The 16,867-nt window shown below is 49.4% G+C and overlaps 1 protein-coding gene across 1 annotated transcript in view; it reads left to right on the top strand.

The window, feature by feature from the left end:
• The window catches only part of znf219 (zinc finger protein 219), a 16,272-nt gene extending 306 nt beyond the window's left edge, over positions 1-15,966 (top strand). The window contains exons 2-6 of the mRNA XM_062516011.1: positions 639-2,150; positions 2,894-4,145; positions 4,224-4,340; positions 7,388-7,534; positions 9,219-15,966. Of these exons, the coding sequence (XP_062371995.1) occupies positions 642-2,150; positions 2,894-4,145; positions 4,224-4,340; positions 7,388-7,534; positions 9,219-10,816 (4,623 nt within the window). The 5' untranslated portion in view covers positions 639-641 and the 3' untranslated portion in view covers positions 10,817-15,966. The remainder of the gene's footprint in view (positions 1-638; positions 2,151-2,893; positions 4,146-4,223; positions 4,341-7,387; positions 7,535-9,218) is intronic.
• Positions 15,967-16,867: the final 901 nt, after the last annotated feature.

A 16,867-nucleotide genomic window follows, 5' to 3' on the forward strand; every position in this document is an offset into this window, starting at 1 on the left:
AAAATGTACATATAATTTACCATGATGAAAGTGGAGTTGTAGCAATAAAAGGTTCTCTCTCTCTCTCTCTCTCTCTCTCTCTCTCTCTCTCTCTCTCTCGCTCTCTTTCACACACTCTCATTTCTCCATTACTCTCTCTGCCTCTGTTACTTCCCTCTCTCTCTCTCTCTCTCTCTCTCTCTCTGTTATTTGTCTGTTACCCTTTCTCTCTCTCCCTCTTTCTTGTCTTTCTCTTTCTGTCTCTCATGTCTGCCCATTGTTCTCTCTTTCTTTCTCTCTATCACCCTCCCTCTTTCCCTGCCTCCCTCTCTCCTAATCTCTCTCTGTCTCATCTCTCGAATTTCACTCTCTCACTCTCTCTTTACCTCCCTGCCTCCCTCTCTCCCCATCTTTCTCTTCTTTCTGTCTCTTTCTCATCTCTCTCTCTCACTATCTTTCCACTCTGCCTCCCTCCCTCTCTCGCTTTCTCTCTCTCTCAATCTCTCTCTCTATCTTTCCCTCCCTGCCTCCCTCCCTCCCTCACTCTCTCTCTCTCTCTCTCTCTCTCTTTCATCTATCTATCTCTCTCATTCTCTTTCTCTCCCTCCCTCTCTCATCTCTCTCTCTCCTCTCTCATCTCCCTCTCTCTCCGTTTTCAGAGTATGGATTCGCCTCCGGAGTGTGTGCTGGCTCTGTCCTGTGAGCCCCCCCTCTCCCCTCCGGCGATGCCCTCCCTGGACCACAGCCCGCTAGCAGCCGCCGAGTCCAGCCCGCAGTCCTCCACCGCCCCCAGCCCGCAGGCCCCCAAGGAGGGCTCGCTCTCGCCCTTCCCTCGCCTCCGCAACCACCAGCTGGCCGCCGCCGCCGCGGTCAACGGGAAGGCCTTTGGAGACGAGGTGGTGGAGGAAGGGCTGGACGAGGAGGAAGAGGAGGAGGAAGAGGAGGAGGAGGAGGAAGAGGAGATGTCCGCGCTGGCGTCTCCCACACCGGCCGTGGCGCTGTTCCCCGGGGAGGGGGCGGGCGCGGTCCCGGGCCCCCCTCCGCCGAGGGAGTCCCCCCCGGGCACGCCGCCGTCCTTGCCGTCCGCGGCGGGCTTCGCGGCGCTGGAGATGGCCCTGTCGGCGGCGGCGGCGGCGTCATCGACGACGGCCGCGGCGGGAGCTCCGTGCGGCGGGCAGGGGGAGGAGGACGACGTCGTCGACGACGGCGGCGAGCTGGACCTGCAGCTGTTCCGCCGGGACGGCGCGGTGACCTCCTCCTCCTCCGCCTCCGCCGCCGTGACCTCCGCCGCACCAGGGGGCGCCGCCACCGCCGCGCTGCGCTTCCCGTGCGGCGTGTGCGGCAAGCGCTTCCGCTTCCAGAGCATCCTGTCGCTGCACGCCCGCGCCCACCGCCTGGACCGCCAGCGCCGGGCCACCGTGCTCTACCACGCCGGGCGGGACGCCTGCAAGCCCGCCGCCGCCGGGCCGGACCCGCCGCAGGAGCGGAGCCTGGTGACCGGCCCGGAGCGCGCCGTGGACCAAACCCTCAAGCAGGCTCTGGACGGACACCTGGACAGAAGTCTAGACGGACGGAGCCCCGACGCTCGTCCGGACGTCAGTCCGGACCGGAGGAGGAACAGGCGGAAAAGAACTTTGGAGCGAAAGCTAGAGCCGCGTCTGGACCACAGAGTGACCAGTCCAGACCGGAGTTTGGAGTTGAGCCCCGTCGAGACAATCCACCATGAAGATTCCCTCCAGACCGCCTTCAGCCCTCACTTCCTGTCTGACCCCTTTCAGAACCCCTCCCTGACCCCTCCCCCGACCAAAGAGGCACCAATCACAGCTGCCTTCACCCCGTTGCTCCCCTCCCACTTGGAAGACCCCGCCCAGACGACGATGGCCGCCGCCGCCGCTGCTGCTGCTGCTGCCGCCGCGGCAACAGCCGCCGCCACCTCCTTCCGCTGCAACGAGTGCAAAGGAAAGTTCCGGACCGCGTCCGAGCTGGCGCGCCACACGCGCATCCTCCACAACCCCTACAAGTGCACGCTGTGCCCCTTCTCCGCCAGCCAGGAGGAGCGCCTGGCCGCCCATCTCCTGGACAGCCACCCGGCACCCACCGCCACCCCGCGCGACCACCGTGTGGCGCCACCCGCGCCAAGGACAACGGCAACGCTGCCCTTCGCCCCCCAGGTTGGTTTGTGTTCTCTGTGTTTGTGCCATATGCTTCTAATGTCCGAGCTTGGTGGTGCTGTGTGTCCTTGTGTGTTACTGGGTCAAGCTTTGTGGAGTCCATGTGAAATGACCTATTAAGGAGCATTCACACCAAGAACGATAACGATAACGATAACGATAACGATAGCGATAACGATAACGATAGCGATAGCGATAGCGATAGCGATAGCGATAACGATAACGATAATGATAACGATAACGATATCTATAACCATAACGATAAAAGCGTCCACACCGGCCAACGATATGAAAATTCTCTCCTCGTGTTAATGAATGTGATGGCCAGAATATTTTGGGTTCTGATCGGCTGTTAGCTTTTTATCATTCTCAAAATAGCTCTGAAAGTGATCAGCAACGATATCGTTCTTCATGTCGTTATCGTTAAAGTTTAAGTGTGAACGTTGTCATTCATATTAACGAGAGCGATATTTATTTATCGTTATCGTTATCGTTATCGTTATCGTTATCGTTATCATTCTCGTTCTCGTTCTTGGTGTGAACGGGCCTTTAGGGATATTAAAAGTGTATATCTACCTGTCTATCTATCTATCTATCTATCTATCTATCTATCTACTTATATATCTATCTTTCTATCTATCTATCTACTTATCTATCTGTCTATTTATGTATCTATCTATTTGTCTATCTATCTATCTATCCATCCATCCATCCATCCATCTATCTATCTATCTATCTATCAGCAGACACGAGAGAATCCCACCCCTCCCAACACGCCTGTCGCCATCACGGCTCTCAACGCCAGTCCCAACGCCGGCACCAAGGCCAGCGCCAAGGCCAGTGCCAACGCCAGTGCCGCCGCCGCCATCTCGCAGGCCAGCGGCGGCGCCCCGCTGCCCGCCTTCCGGTGCGAGACGTGCGGCCAGCGCTTCACGCAGTCCTGGTTCCTCAAGGGCCACATGCGCAAGCACAAGGACTCGCTGGACCACAAGTGCCAGGTGTGCGGCCGCGGCTTCAAGGAGCCCTGGTTCCTCAAGAACCACATGAAGGTGCACCTCAACAAGCTGGGCCTGAAGGCCGGCCTGGCCGGGCTGGGACTCGGACCCGCGCCGGGGGGTGGCGCCGACGGGCCGACGGGCAAGTCCTCCGGGGGCGGCGGGGGCGGTGGAGGGAACAGGGGCAGGAACCAGTCCCTGAGCGCCCTCTACTCCAGCCTCCTGCTGGCTCGCGCCGGGGCGGCGGCGGGTGGCGCTTTCGGTGGAGGTGGAGCGGGCGGAGGCGTGGGGTCCGGGAGCCGGGCGGAGCGCGAGCTGGCGGCGGCGGTGGCGGCGGCAGCCGCCGGCTCCGGCCCGGGCAAGGCCTCCCTGCTGAGCTACCTGGGGCTGCCGGGGGCCGAGGGCGCCAGCTGCGTGGAGCGGCTGCAGGCCGTGGCCCAGGTGGCCGAGATGGGCAACGGCGAGCGGCGCGAGAGGGAGAGGGAGCGCGAGCGCGAGAGAGAACGGGAGAGGGCCCGCGAGGACCGCGGAGGCCTCGAGGCGACCCACGGCACCGACGCGGCAGACCAGGCGGTCATGTGGCAACTGGTGGCCCGAAGTCTGGCGGCGGCCCAGCACAGCCACCAGCAGCAGCAGCAGCAGCAGCAGCAGCAGCAGAAGTCCCGCTCCAGACCCCACCAGCCCCACCAGCCGCTCCCCCAGCCTCGAGGCTCCGTGGCCGGGGAGGCTGAGCAGCTGAGAGCCTACCTGGGGGGCCTGGGACCCGGGAGCACCACCACCACCGGCAGGGAGAGGGACGACCTGGGCCTCGTCTCGGCCGGCTCCGGCTCCTCGGGCCTGGGCGCGTCCGAGGCCTCGCTGGGCGGCCCCTGGGAGTGCCCCGACTGCGGGAAGCTGTTCCGCAGCCTGCAGCAGGTGGTGGCCCACGCCCGCGTCCACCTGCAGAAGCCCCACAACAAGGGCCACCGGCGGGAGGACGACGGCCCTCCCCACGGAGGAGGCGGAGGAGGAGGAGGAGGAGGAGGCGGAGGAGGAGGAGGAGGTGGAGGAGGAGGAGAGGGTGGGGTGCGGAGAGGAGGGAGTAACAGCAGCGGCAGCACCAACAGCAGCAGCGAGAGCCGGACGGAGCCCAAGATGAGCCAGAGCAGAACCGGGATGGCAGGAGGGTTCCATTCCCTCTTATCTACTTTCTCTGGTAAGGAACCTCACCAACACCAACAGTCACAACTGCACCAATTCTCAATGTCTCCGCACCATTTTTACATTAATTGATTTCTTTCCCACATCATCTTCTTTCACTTATCCAACATCTCTGGTAAGAGGCCTCAGTCACATTGTTTTTTTCCCCATTATGGTTCCAGCAGTTCCTTAGATTTTAGATTAAAGTTCCACTGAGTGATGCCTAGGAAGTCCACTCTCCTTTATCTCTCTAATAATAGTAATAAAACATAATTTTATGTAACATTATGTCCATTAATGTTCCATTAAGTGAGTTAATGCTTAAACTCTCGAACATATTGTCATTGTAGTATATATTATATCACATTGAGTACCGTGTAAGATCTTACAGTAATGTCTCCTAACTAATCCAATGAGTGTTAAGCAGGCGCACTGACGTGCTGTATTGCCTCATTAAGGTGAGATGCCTGGAGCAGTTTGTTAATGGTTAAAGACGGAACTTAAGTGCAAAGCAGGTAGCACACATTTCAGTGTTTTGCATGCTGATATTATGGTTTGAAACACTTGGTATGTGTTTACCTATCTGAAGGGTTCAGATGCAAAAGCCTCTAAATCCATCTGACCACTTTTCTTTTAAATGAGCATTTTGTATCAGACTCCTATAGGGTTTCCAGACCAGGAAGAGAATGGTATTTAGTGAGTTTTGAAGCTAAATTATTTAATTAACTTACACTATATGTGAAGAGCATTCACTCACCATCATTATCTCATTTTTGGCAAAAGTGGATTTAGAGGGTTTTGCATCTGAACTCTTCATCTATTTGAATACAGTACCCTACAGTACCCTCCAGTATGATTGGCACCTCTGCTAAAATTGACTAAAAACAAATATAGAAACTAATCTAAACTAAACGTTGCCCACAATTATTCAAAATAATGCAAAATCTTATGTGTATAACATACGGTAAGCATTTTCCTATGTACTGTATATTCAACTTTAAGTTAATCAGAGTGAGTGAGCTTTCAGAAGTAGTTCATGACTTGCTTTTTCACTAAGGTATGAAAATAAAGTGACACAGAGGCTAAATCCCCTAGTCATTTTTCAACACGAGGAAAGACAAGAGAATACACTAAATTTAAATAAAAGGAAAGTGTGTTGACATTTGTCACTCAGGGAATGCACTTGGTTGAAAATATCACTATTTACCGTTAAAACAATAATCAAAAGGCTCTAATCAACTGGAAACGTAACAAACTCATGGCTTTCTTGGAGGGTCTGTGATATTGTGAGGCTGTTTTTATTATCAACGGCCTTGGGAACCGTATTAAGGTGCAATGTTATCATGAACTCCAAGAAAACATTTTCATCGGACTGGGCATTTTCACTGTCAATCAAAAAGATGGCCCTAAAGGTGGGTCATGATTGGATCATTTATCCGGGCAGTGACCAAAAACAAATGTCCAGATCAAAGCAAAAATGGTTTACAGAACACAAATTCAAGGTTCTGCCATTGACATCTCAGTCCCCTGATCCTGTGTTTGGGGGGGGGGAGCACTTCATTATGCTACAGTATATGTGTATACTGGCAGCAGTGAAGTGATGAAACAGCACAGGCAAGTTATTTGTTGTCATTCATCAATCTGAATTAACTGTTTGTTTTTAAGAAGAACATAGTGATAAATGCTTGCATAAGTGCTGACATTTTTTGTCTGACTGTTTCAAAGTCCCAGGCATCTAGTTTATATGTTATATGCTGATTCCGAATGAGGCTGAACCCTCACCGTGAAGACATAGTAAAAAACATGTAGGGACATGATTGAGCTAAATCATTTTTGACAAAGCATTTTTCATGACAGTGATACATATATGTGTGTGTGTGTGTGTGTGTGTGTGTGTGTGTGTGTGTATGAATAGTTGTTATGTGTAGCTTGAAAATTAATTAAACAAAAACAGGTTCAGTTGGTTGCCATGCCTGATCAGAGATGACGTTTTTTTTGGCTTTTTGTTTTTAATTGTGAAGAAAGAGCAGTCTTCAAAGTGACACGTCTCACATACAGCCAAGCCACCTTGTCAGACCTCAATACACAAACACACACACACACACACACACACACACAGACACAGACCTACACACACACACACACACACACACACACACACACACACACACACACACACACACACACACACACACACACACACACACACACACACACACACACACACACACACACACACACACACACACACACTGACCTGCCGTGTGCAAGGAAAACAAAAGAAGGATAAAAAAGAAAACCTGGCTGACATTGCTGACACACTTCTACAAGAAAAAAAAAAACACACACATGGCAAAAAAAAAGACTTAGATCAGTAACAGTCACAGACTGTTGTGAAGCCCAAATACCATCTGATATGACAGTTTCCATGACTTGTTGACATGATCCATGGACATTTGTTGTGTGAAGAAGGGAAAAAAAAGTAATCCAAGAGTTTCATAATAGTGTGGGTGGAGGTGGTGTGAGCAGTGCTGATACATTTGCATTCCACTGCATAGTTTGGGTTGTGTGTCTTTGAGTCATGAAACCGCAATCACTTGCAGTTCTCTTGGACTGGTTCAGGAAGATTTCCATAGGTGAAATGTGTATACTGTGTGTATTCTTGTCTGAATTTTCTTGGTATTTCAACCGTTTTTCTAAGTGTTTATGTGGTTGTGTGTGCGTGCGTGTGTGTTTGTGTGTGTGTGTGTGTGTGTGTGTGTGTGTGACTCTCTCTCTCTCTCTCTCTCTCTCTTTCTCTCTTTCTCTCTCTGTGTATCTGTTTGAGTGACTCTCTCTCTCTCTTTCTCTCTCTGTGTATCTGTTTGAGTGACTCTCTCTCTCCCTTTATGTGTGTGTGCCTTTCTCTCTCTCTCTCTCTATCTATCTGTACATGTTTGAGTGACTCTCTCTTTCTCTCTCTCTCTCTCTGTCTCTCTCTCTCTCCCTCTCTCTCTGTGTGTGTGTGTGTGTGTGTGTGTGTGTGTCTGTGTGTGTGTGTGTGTGTGTTTCTCTCCCCTCCAGGTGAAAACGGTCTACAGGGAGCAGCAGCAGGAAGTTCCCTGGCCTCAAGAGAGCGTGTGCGGGGCAAGGGCATGAAAGACTGCCCCTACTGCGGTAAAGCCTTCCGCTCCTCACATCACCTCAAAGTCCACCTCCGCGTCCACACAGGTGAGGGCTGTAAACACACGCACACACACACACACACTCACACACACGCACACACACACACATGACCACACAGTGATTTCCGTAGTGATTTCAGACAAAAAAAAATACATAATGCCACAATGAGATAGACATAATACCTCGTCTAGTAAGTCTGAAACATTCATGTTGGTGTAGGAACAATCACAAACATACCCACACATGCCCTCATCAGACACACACACACACACACACACACACACACACACACACACACATAGTCTCCCTGCTACCAACAAAAGATTAACAGGACACAAAGCGTCGCCTGAAGACATCATCCTCTCATCTCAAAAACCTCTTCCACCCTGAATCAAATGCCGTATATACAGTATCTCCTCCAATCAGCTGATCACTTTTCTGTTTCACAAAGCTAGTTTGCCAGACCGTGTAAAAGAGGACCAGCATACCTCGTAGTCTCTGTGAAAGAAGGCTAGGTCTCCCTTTCCCTAACAAGCTGTTCTCCGTTCTGTTTTAGGTAAAATACGTAGTGGTGTTTGTGCAGGGTTGTGTGTATTAAATGTTTTTTTAATGAGTACAATGACTTCATGTTGGTTTCACGACGTGTTTTGTCAGCTAGTGTGACAGAAGACCTGTGGCCCCATAGTCCATGTTAGGTCTTCCTTGCCATGACATGCTGTCCTTCTTCAATCTAGTTTTAGAGAAATACATAGGGTCATTTGTGTGTATTGAATACTTTTTAATGAGTGCAATGGCTACACGTTGGTCCCTGGTTAGGTTGAAAACTAATGAGCGGACATGTTTGCTATATACACATGACATTGTTTGACAGATCTGTGGTGACCTGCCCCAAGGGGAATCTTTTTATATCAGTTGTTTTTAATTGCTTTGGGAAGTTCTCTGGACTTGTGGATGTTGTTGGCAGACCCTATATAATTTCTGTATCACCTTCGTTTAAATACTCAGAAGGGCTGCAGCTTTTTCCATGTCAACCCTAATTGCGTCCTGTCTATATATAGTGCTGTTCTGACATGGAGGAGATTGGTCACAGTGTTGCAGAAGTTAGCAGTGTCGTTGGGTGTGTGCTGCCATCTAGTGTTGATTGTATGTAACTGCAATTAATACCCCATTCTGTCAATCAAGCTGTGAAGGGGTGTTTTAGAATTGGGTGTTAGGAAAATTCAGCTTAATTAGGGCACTTAATGAAGATGTCTCTTCATTTGATTAACTAATTCATTGTATTACACCCATCTAGATGAGTTTTCAATGTTAAATATCCCATTGTTTCATTGTTTTATATCCTAGTTCTGTTTAGAGTTGGCTCAAAGACAAAGGCACAGTGTGGTGATTTCATTTTGCTCTCATGAATGCTATACTGACCCTTTTTGTCTGTGATGAGGTTATGTATGAGTATGTGTGTATGTATGTGTGTATGTGTGTGTATGTGTGTATGTGTCTGTGTCCACTGTTTATTTCTGTGTAGATCTGTGTGTCTGTAGTATGTCCCTGTCTCTGTGATTGTTGTTTCTGTGTGTACTGTATGTGTATATGCATGGGTGCATGCAGTTGTGTATGTGTGTGTATATATGTGTGTGTGTGTGTGTGTGTGTGTGTGTGTGTCTGTGTGTGTGCACGCACATGCATGTGTGTGTATGCGTTACATCTCTGCGCATGTCTCCTCCCCCCGCAGGCGAGCGCCCGTACAAGTGCCCCCACTGCGACTACGCCGGGACCCAGTCCGGCTCGCTCAAGTACCACCTGCAGCGCCACCACCGGGAGCAGCAGCGCAACGCCCTGGCGTCGTCCTCCTCGCCGGGGCTGCCCACCTCGCCGCTTACGCTTCCCCCGCCGCCGCCGGCGCGCTCCTCCAGCGAGGCCTCGAACTCGCCCAAGCAGCGCCTGGCCCAGTCCTTCGCCCAGCTGGGCGCGTTCGGGAGGACCGGCTCAGCAACAGCAGCGGCGGCCACGACGACCACCGATGCGCCGACGACGGGCACGTCCAGGCACAGCCAGGCCTGGGCACGAGGGAGCCAGGAGGCCAAGGGTCGGAAAGGGTCAGCAGCGGCTACTGCCGCCGCGTTGAGGGAGAGCGACCTGGAGAGCCAGTACTACTTCCTGTCCGGCGTGGTGGGGGCCTTCTACCAGGGCGGGATGCCCGAGGCCGGCTGGGCGGGCGAACTGGGTGGCGTTGGCGGCGGCGGCGGCGGTGGGCCTCCGCCGGCCAAAGTGCCCAAAGTGTCGCGCCGCAAGCCGCTCACGACCAGCCGCATGGTGCCCGCCAACGGGCACGGAGGAGGAGGAGGAGGAGGAGGAGGAGGAGGAGGAGGAGGAGGAGGTGGGGGGATGGCGTTATCGTCCTCGTCTTCTCCCTCTCCGCCGCCGCGCGCCCGCACGCAGGACGGCGGCTTCGAGCCGCTGGACCTCTCCTCCCGACGGAGCGCTCCCGAGTTCGGCACAGGACTGCTGGAGATGGACGGAGGCGAGCGAAGGAGGAAGAGGGAGGCGTCGGGAGGAGAGAGAGGACGAGGAGAAAGAGGTGGAGGAGGAGGAGGAGGAGGAGGAGGAGAGGGAGGTGCCGTGACGCTCTCCCAGTGCCTCTTCTGTCCGTTCCGCACCTCCTCGGCCGAGCTGATGGCCATGCACCTGCAGGTCAACCACACCAGCAAGTCCCGGCGCAAGCGCAGCCCCCCGCTGCCACGGCCCGCCACGGCCCCCGCCACCTCCCCTGCGCCCCCCTCCGCCACCTCCAGCGCGCCCGCCACCGCCGCCGCCGCCGCCGCGGCCTCCGAGCCCGACCCGCTGGCTCTCTGGCGCTACATCAGCGGGCAGGACGAGGTGCCCGCCGCCGTGCCCGCCTTTCGGGGAGACCAGGCGTACTTGGGCGCCCGGGCGCGGCCCAGGGAGAACGGCATGAGCCTGGAGGCGGAGGAGGAGGAAGAGGAAGAGGAGGAGGAGGAGGAGGAGGAGGAAGAGCGCGAGGTGGACGAGGACGGAGATTTGCCGAGCGACGCGTACGAGCCTCCGGTCGGCTCGGTCCTCCGCGAGAAGGAGGAAGAGGCGGAGGGCATGGGAGAGATGGATGATGAAGAAGAAGAAGAAGAGGAAGAAGAGGAGGAGGAGGAAGAAGAGGAGGAGGAGGAGGAGGAAGAGGACGAGAGAAAGGGGAGGGATGAGAAGAGCGAGAGAATGGAGCGACTGGAGGCTCTCCGCAAGGCCCTCTCCGGGCGCTCTCCAGGGGGCAGGGCCGAGGCCTCACCCAGGAGGGAGGAGGGCTTGGTGGGGGACTGAGGCCCGAGGGAGAGGGGCTGCTGTGGGTCTGGACACGGGGAGCAAGGTCTTCAGCACTTAGACGCACTAGAACTACAAACAGAGGGCATGAAGGAAGAGGAAACGTCAATTTCATGCTGTCTGTGAGTCTCACTCTCAGTCATTATCTCAAGCCTCCTCCACTCTCCTCCCACAGAGTGACCCAAACCACCTGACCCACCACCACCCACCACCGCCTCCTCCACCACCACCACCACCACCACCACCACCACCACCACCACCACACCTTCCCGTGTTAACCACAGCATAGTAATCTGATATGTTCCCACCTGATCACAGTGTGGTGGTGACCCACTATCAGAGAAGACCCAGAACAAAAGCCAGTCCTGAACCATGACCCTCAAACCGCATCATGATTCATGATGGCCTTTTTGACCTCACAGATGAACCCATCTATCTCCAAGTGTTCCACTACACACACCACCCACCCATTCCACCCGCACACACACACACACACCTACCTACCCACCCACCCACACACACACACACACAGAAGAGTGCACCCACAGTCTCAGTCTCATGTACATACAACCCCCCGGAGACACACACTCCAGTGTAAGCTTGCCTGCCTCAGACATAGAGGGGGCCCTCTCAGTGACACTGTCTGTATATTAGGACCTGAGGATGGACTGCCTCCACCATGTTCTCCCCTTCATTTGGAAAGTGAATGAGGAGAGAGAGAGAGAGAGAGAGAGAGAGAGAGAGAGAGAGAGAGAGAGAGAGAGAGAGAGAGAGTGTGTGTGTGTGTGTGTGTGTGTGTGTGTGTGTGTGTGTGTGTTTGTAAGTGTGTGAGAGTGTGTGTCCAACAGAAGCAAAAACAAATGCAAAAAAAGAGAGATTTATATAAATATATAATCCATGGACGGTACTTTCCTCTGAAGGGTGATTGGTCTGTATGGACTCTTCTGCCTTGTCTCCTCCTCTGTGACTAAGCAATGATTTTATGTTCCTCTCAGCACCTGTGGATATGGATGTCCACAACTAAGGGTAAACACTCCATGCAGTCCAGCAGATTTGACCTCATCTCTCCTGACATGACAAGCAGGAATGATGCAACCACTATCTCACATACTCTCTCTCTCTCTCTCTCTCTCTCTCTCTCTCTCTCTCTCTCTGTCTGTCCCTCTCTATCTGTCTTTGTCTCTTTCTGCCTCTCTCTCTCTCACACACACACACAGTCAGACACATTTACTGACACACAAATACATACACACAGCTTGCACACTTTATTCAAACATTCCTCGTGTAACTCACACAGCTACAAACAACACACACACACACACACACACACACACACACACACACACACACACACACTGCCACATAGGTTAGACGGGTGTTTCAATACAACTAGGAAGTCTTGAAAGTCTTTTCTTTCTTTCTCTCTCTTCCTCTCTCTTTCTTTCTCTCTCTCTCATTCAGTGCCTGGATGAAAAAAAAAGGTTTCCCTCTGCACGCATCAGAGAAAACGCAACGCAGTATAAATCACAAAAAGATATCGGAGTTCTATATCTGTCTGAGCGTCATCATGGCCTCTAGTGTATAGGAAGTATTAGTGCTTTAGGGCTCTTTAATTGTGTTAAAAAAGAGGACATTGAAGGCAGTATGTCAACTACGTTTGTAAAGTGTGTTCATGTAGGGGACATTATGGTGAGAAATGCCAATGAAATGTGATCGTTCAAAGAGACAGTGTGTGAAAAGCCACCATCAGCAATGACTCTGGAATCGAGTGAATCTGCAATGAAGTAACCTGCCAAGGCCATGCAAAAATCCCGATGGAAAAGCGAGCCGAGGATCATGGGTAATTTAGGGGGGTGGGGGTTGGATGGTGCGGCATGACATTGTGACCCCGAAATCCAGGAATCAATCCCCCACCTCCCACGGTATAGTCCACTTAAACAAACCAAGACTTGTTTTTTTTTTTTTCATGGCCTTTCATCCTCTTCTCAATCTCCTCTGGAAGTAGGGAAGAGGGAGAGTTGGGGGAAGTGAAGAAAGGCTGGCTACTCTGCAGAGGGATTGCATAAACCCAGAAACAAACTGTTCTCTTGAGGATGCCATCTATTAGATCAGTAGATTTCTTTTGTGTTATTTTTTATGTTATTTTGAAGCAAAAAAAAAGAACAAAACAAAAGCTTAATTATAAAAAAAACACACACACTAACAAATTCATAGACATCCCAGTAGAAATGTGTAGCTTTTATAAGGACATGAAAATATAAAACAAGAAAAAAAAAAAGCTTTTCATGTTATTTTTATTTTGAAGAAGAGAATCTTATCATGGTGGGGAAAAGCATATGGATTTTAGTAATAACAATAATGATGTATACTGCTTATGACAGAAGACAGGATTGTAATATCAAAAAGAGCACTGTGCAACATTTTGTTTTTATTTTCCAAAGTAGTTCTATTATTATTCTTGTTTTTGACCTTTGACCAAACCTTTTTTTTTTTTATCAGAAATTGAGCCACTTTCTTTTCAAGTGTATAGGTCGAGCAGCTGAATCCCTTGACCTCCCTAATCAATCGTTCAGTCAATCTATCAATCAGTCACCTTGTTAACCAATCAATTGAGCAGACATCCAATTCAGATACTTTAGCACCAAAGTGCAAGTGGGAAGTAAAAAAAAAAACAAAAAAAAGGATTTTGGTTCTGTAATGTTTTGATTTAGCCTATTCATTAAGAACCTCCAGTCTGTAGCACACTCTTCATCAGTTGTGAATCAGGCCATATTTTGTCCTGGCTCTAAAGTTAAAATTCCTCTTCAGATATTCTAACATTCCTTTGACTTCCGTGGACCAGTGAATGAGAATAAGCTAGCTACCTACGGCACTTGTTGTAAGGCCTAACAAGTCAAAAATGCTACACAGTGTACTGATTGTGTATATAGAATATGATTTTAGGCATAGTGTATTATTCCTTATGAAATGCCCAGTCCATTCTGTGTCATAATTCCCACAACCAGACTTTCTTATTGGATGAACTGTTAACTTGACCCCGCCTTGTTTGCCAATGATTGATGGCGAGAGGGACCAGTGATTGTTGGCTGCTTGCCTTAATTTGTACATGTTGCGTTGTTCAGTTCTTAACTTTTTTTTTGTTATTATTGTCGTTGCTGTTGTTGTTGTTGTCGTCGTAGAGCACCTTATTGAGTTGATAGGTCCTGACGTGGTGTTCCTTCAAGGAAAAAAAAAAAAAAAAAACTAAACAAAAAGAAGAGACTGTAGTCAATGCCACCGTGCCTTCTGTCTAGAGCACTTCCTTTTTGTAAGCTCACCAAAAGCACTTACTCCTCTTGTCTCCTCCTCCTCCTCCCCGTCCTCCTCCCCCTCTTCCCTCCTCTCCTCCTCCTCCTTGTCACCTCCACACATTCCCCAATTTGTTTTGAAATCTCTTCCTCTTTGCTGAAGGTGTCATTCATCTTTCTTGTTGTTACCTTGTTGCCACACTTTGTCTTAATCCATTGGCTGAGGTTAACAAATGGGGCAAATGGGAAGCTTCAGAGTCCACAGATGGAATGTGCACTCATAGCTTTGTATGGCTGCATACAAACAGACACACACACACACACACACACACACACACACACACATACACACAAACAAATACAGGCACATGCAAGCCCCCATACACAGACATTTCAGCACACACACACGCACACACACATACACAAACACACATTTGGATGCACAGACTCAAATGAATACACACATACCAAACGTACACTGAGGCAATTGTATGAGGATATAGATTTGTGTGCCATCCATCACACTTCATTGTTTTATTCTGTTGCTCTCCTCCATCTCTTTCTCTCTCCCACTCTTTCATCCCCCTCTCCTCTCTTTCTCTGGCACCACTGGAAGGTGATGTAATCTGCGGTATTATGGCCTTTTAATAGATATTTGTTTTTGTTTATTTTATTTAGTTTTTTTATTATTATTATTTTATTTTTGCAATGCTGATTCGATGCCGATGAGATAGGATCAAGCTCTTCTTCTGATGATGATTATTATTATTGGATTTTTTGGTATTGAGGGTAAAAAAAACAGAGAAAAGACAAAAAAATGTGTCTGTTGAATGTTGTACAGATAGCACTAGACATGTTGTGTGTTAAGTGAGGGGCCAAACTCAACTGCTGAGATCTCTACGTCACTCTCTCTTTTGTCCTGATCAGCCTCATCTAGGGGAACTCACCATTACTCCCCTATTGACATATTCTCCTAGATCCTCAGCTACAGTATGGGGTCTTCTGAAAACAGGTGCCATTCATTGAATAGGATAGAGTAATGCAAGATCAAGGATGCTCACTTTTATTCCAACATCCTGAACAACGTACAATAGTCATACAGCCTGTCTGACTGGATTTATAGTGAAGGCCATTTTAGTAGTATAGTAGAGAGCATCCAAAAATGGACATAATCTGGACACCTGATGTACATCATCTCAGCCAGATCTATTCTATCTTAGTAGGCCCTGATCAGGGGCCTCTGTCCCAAACGTGTTGGTGTCTCAATCGTTTGTCTTTGCTCTCAGTTCTATTAGGAAACACACAAATACATTTGCTGTTTACATATATATCTATAGTTAGCCTCTATACATATCTGAAATTGTCCAATAAGTATGACTTTGATCTGTCAAATGGAATTATGGAGCAAGGAGACCACAGCTTGTCTGAAAACCCCAGAAGTATTGAAGGTTGTCTTCATTCCACACACTTGGGCTCACCGGTGGACCAGGCTATAGGGAACCTTTATCCAATCACTCGCTCAATCAATCTCCCTCCCTGCCGAAGGTGCATCTACACGTCAACAGTCAACATTTGCAAAACAAAAACACACTCTCTGATAAATCTATGGCCAGGCAGTGCAAAATAAAAACACACGCTGAGAACTACAGTATCTATGGCCATGCAGTGCATATTGGGAGAGTTGCAGAAGAAGACCCTTGGATGAGGCGGTCAGGATGGGCACGGAGTGGGCAGAGAAGTGGCCTTAAGTTTGACCTCTCACGTAGTTGGCTGCTATTGCCAGTGCAGTGAGGGGAAACTGACCTAACATAGTAGTGACTAATATGAAACTGTGGACTGAAAAAAAAAAAACATATTAGAAAGGACTCAATGAAATAAATTTAAAAGACAACACCGTGTCTTTATTGTGTCTGGTCACGTTTATACGTGGATTTCATTCAAATGATACCATGTAGAATATTATGGGTCATTGTGGTTTTGATCGTTCATTTAGCAAGCACAAACGGATGTTGATTGTGTTCTGCAGATTGAATTTTAAAGGTCCACACTAAATAATGACACTTCTCTCATGTTTTTGAGAATTAAAGAGAACACCAAAGTACAGACATTTAGTGCAGGAAAAATCAGTTATTTATTTCAATAAGTTACTGTAATGAAGGAGCAGTGGTAGCGTAGTGGCAAAAGCACACAGTAGCCTGGCAAGTTGTGGGTTCAATTCCCGACTTTCACCGTTGTGACCTTCCGCAAGGCACTTAACCCCCAGTATACAGTAGCTCCAGGGACATTAGCCCTTGTAATATAATTGACACAATGCAAGTCATATTTGCATTAAAGCATCTGCTAAATGAATTATGTAAATGGTACAGAGACAATGCTACAAAAGGTTAACACCCATATACAGGCAGCACAAATGCATTGATATGTGTGTGTGTGTGTGTGTGTGTGTGTGTGTGTGTTAATAATTCACCAGGTAATAGTGACCAGAATGTACATTTTGAATCTAGTATCAATCTCACAACTTACAATTTGACATGAAATGTTTTGTTACTAGGTACATTTGTTTCTGCATACTATAATAATATATCTGATCTAAAATAAACACTCAAACATTCCTAGGATAATTGCTAAGGTATTCAGAAGGTAATATAAGAGTAACATGATTGTAACCGTTATTGATGAACAGTATAAATAGCAAATTGCACAGGGCTGTAGTCAGGATCACCATCTGAGACAGAGAAAAGGGTATAGGGTAATCAGAGGACTC

This window comes from Sardina pilchardus, chromosome 16, assembly GCF_963854185.1.
Source record: "Sardina pilchardus chromosome 16, fSarPil1.1, whole genome shotgun sequence".
Lineage (NCBI taxonomy): Eukaryota > Metazoa > Chordata > Actinopteri > Clupeiformes > Clupeidae > Sardina > Sardina pilchardus.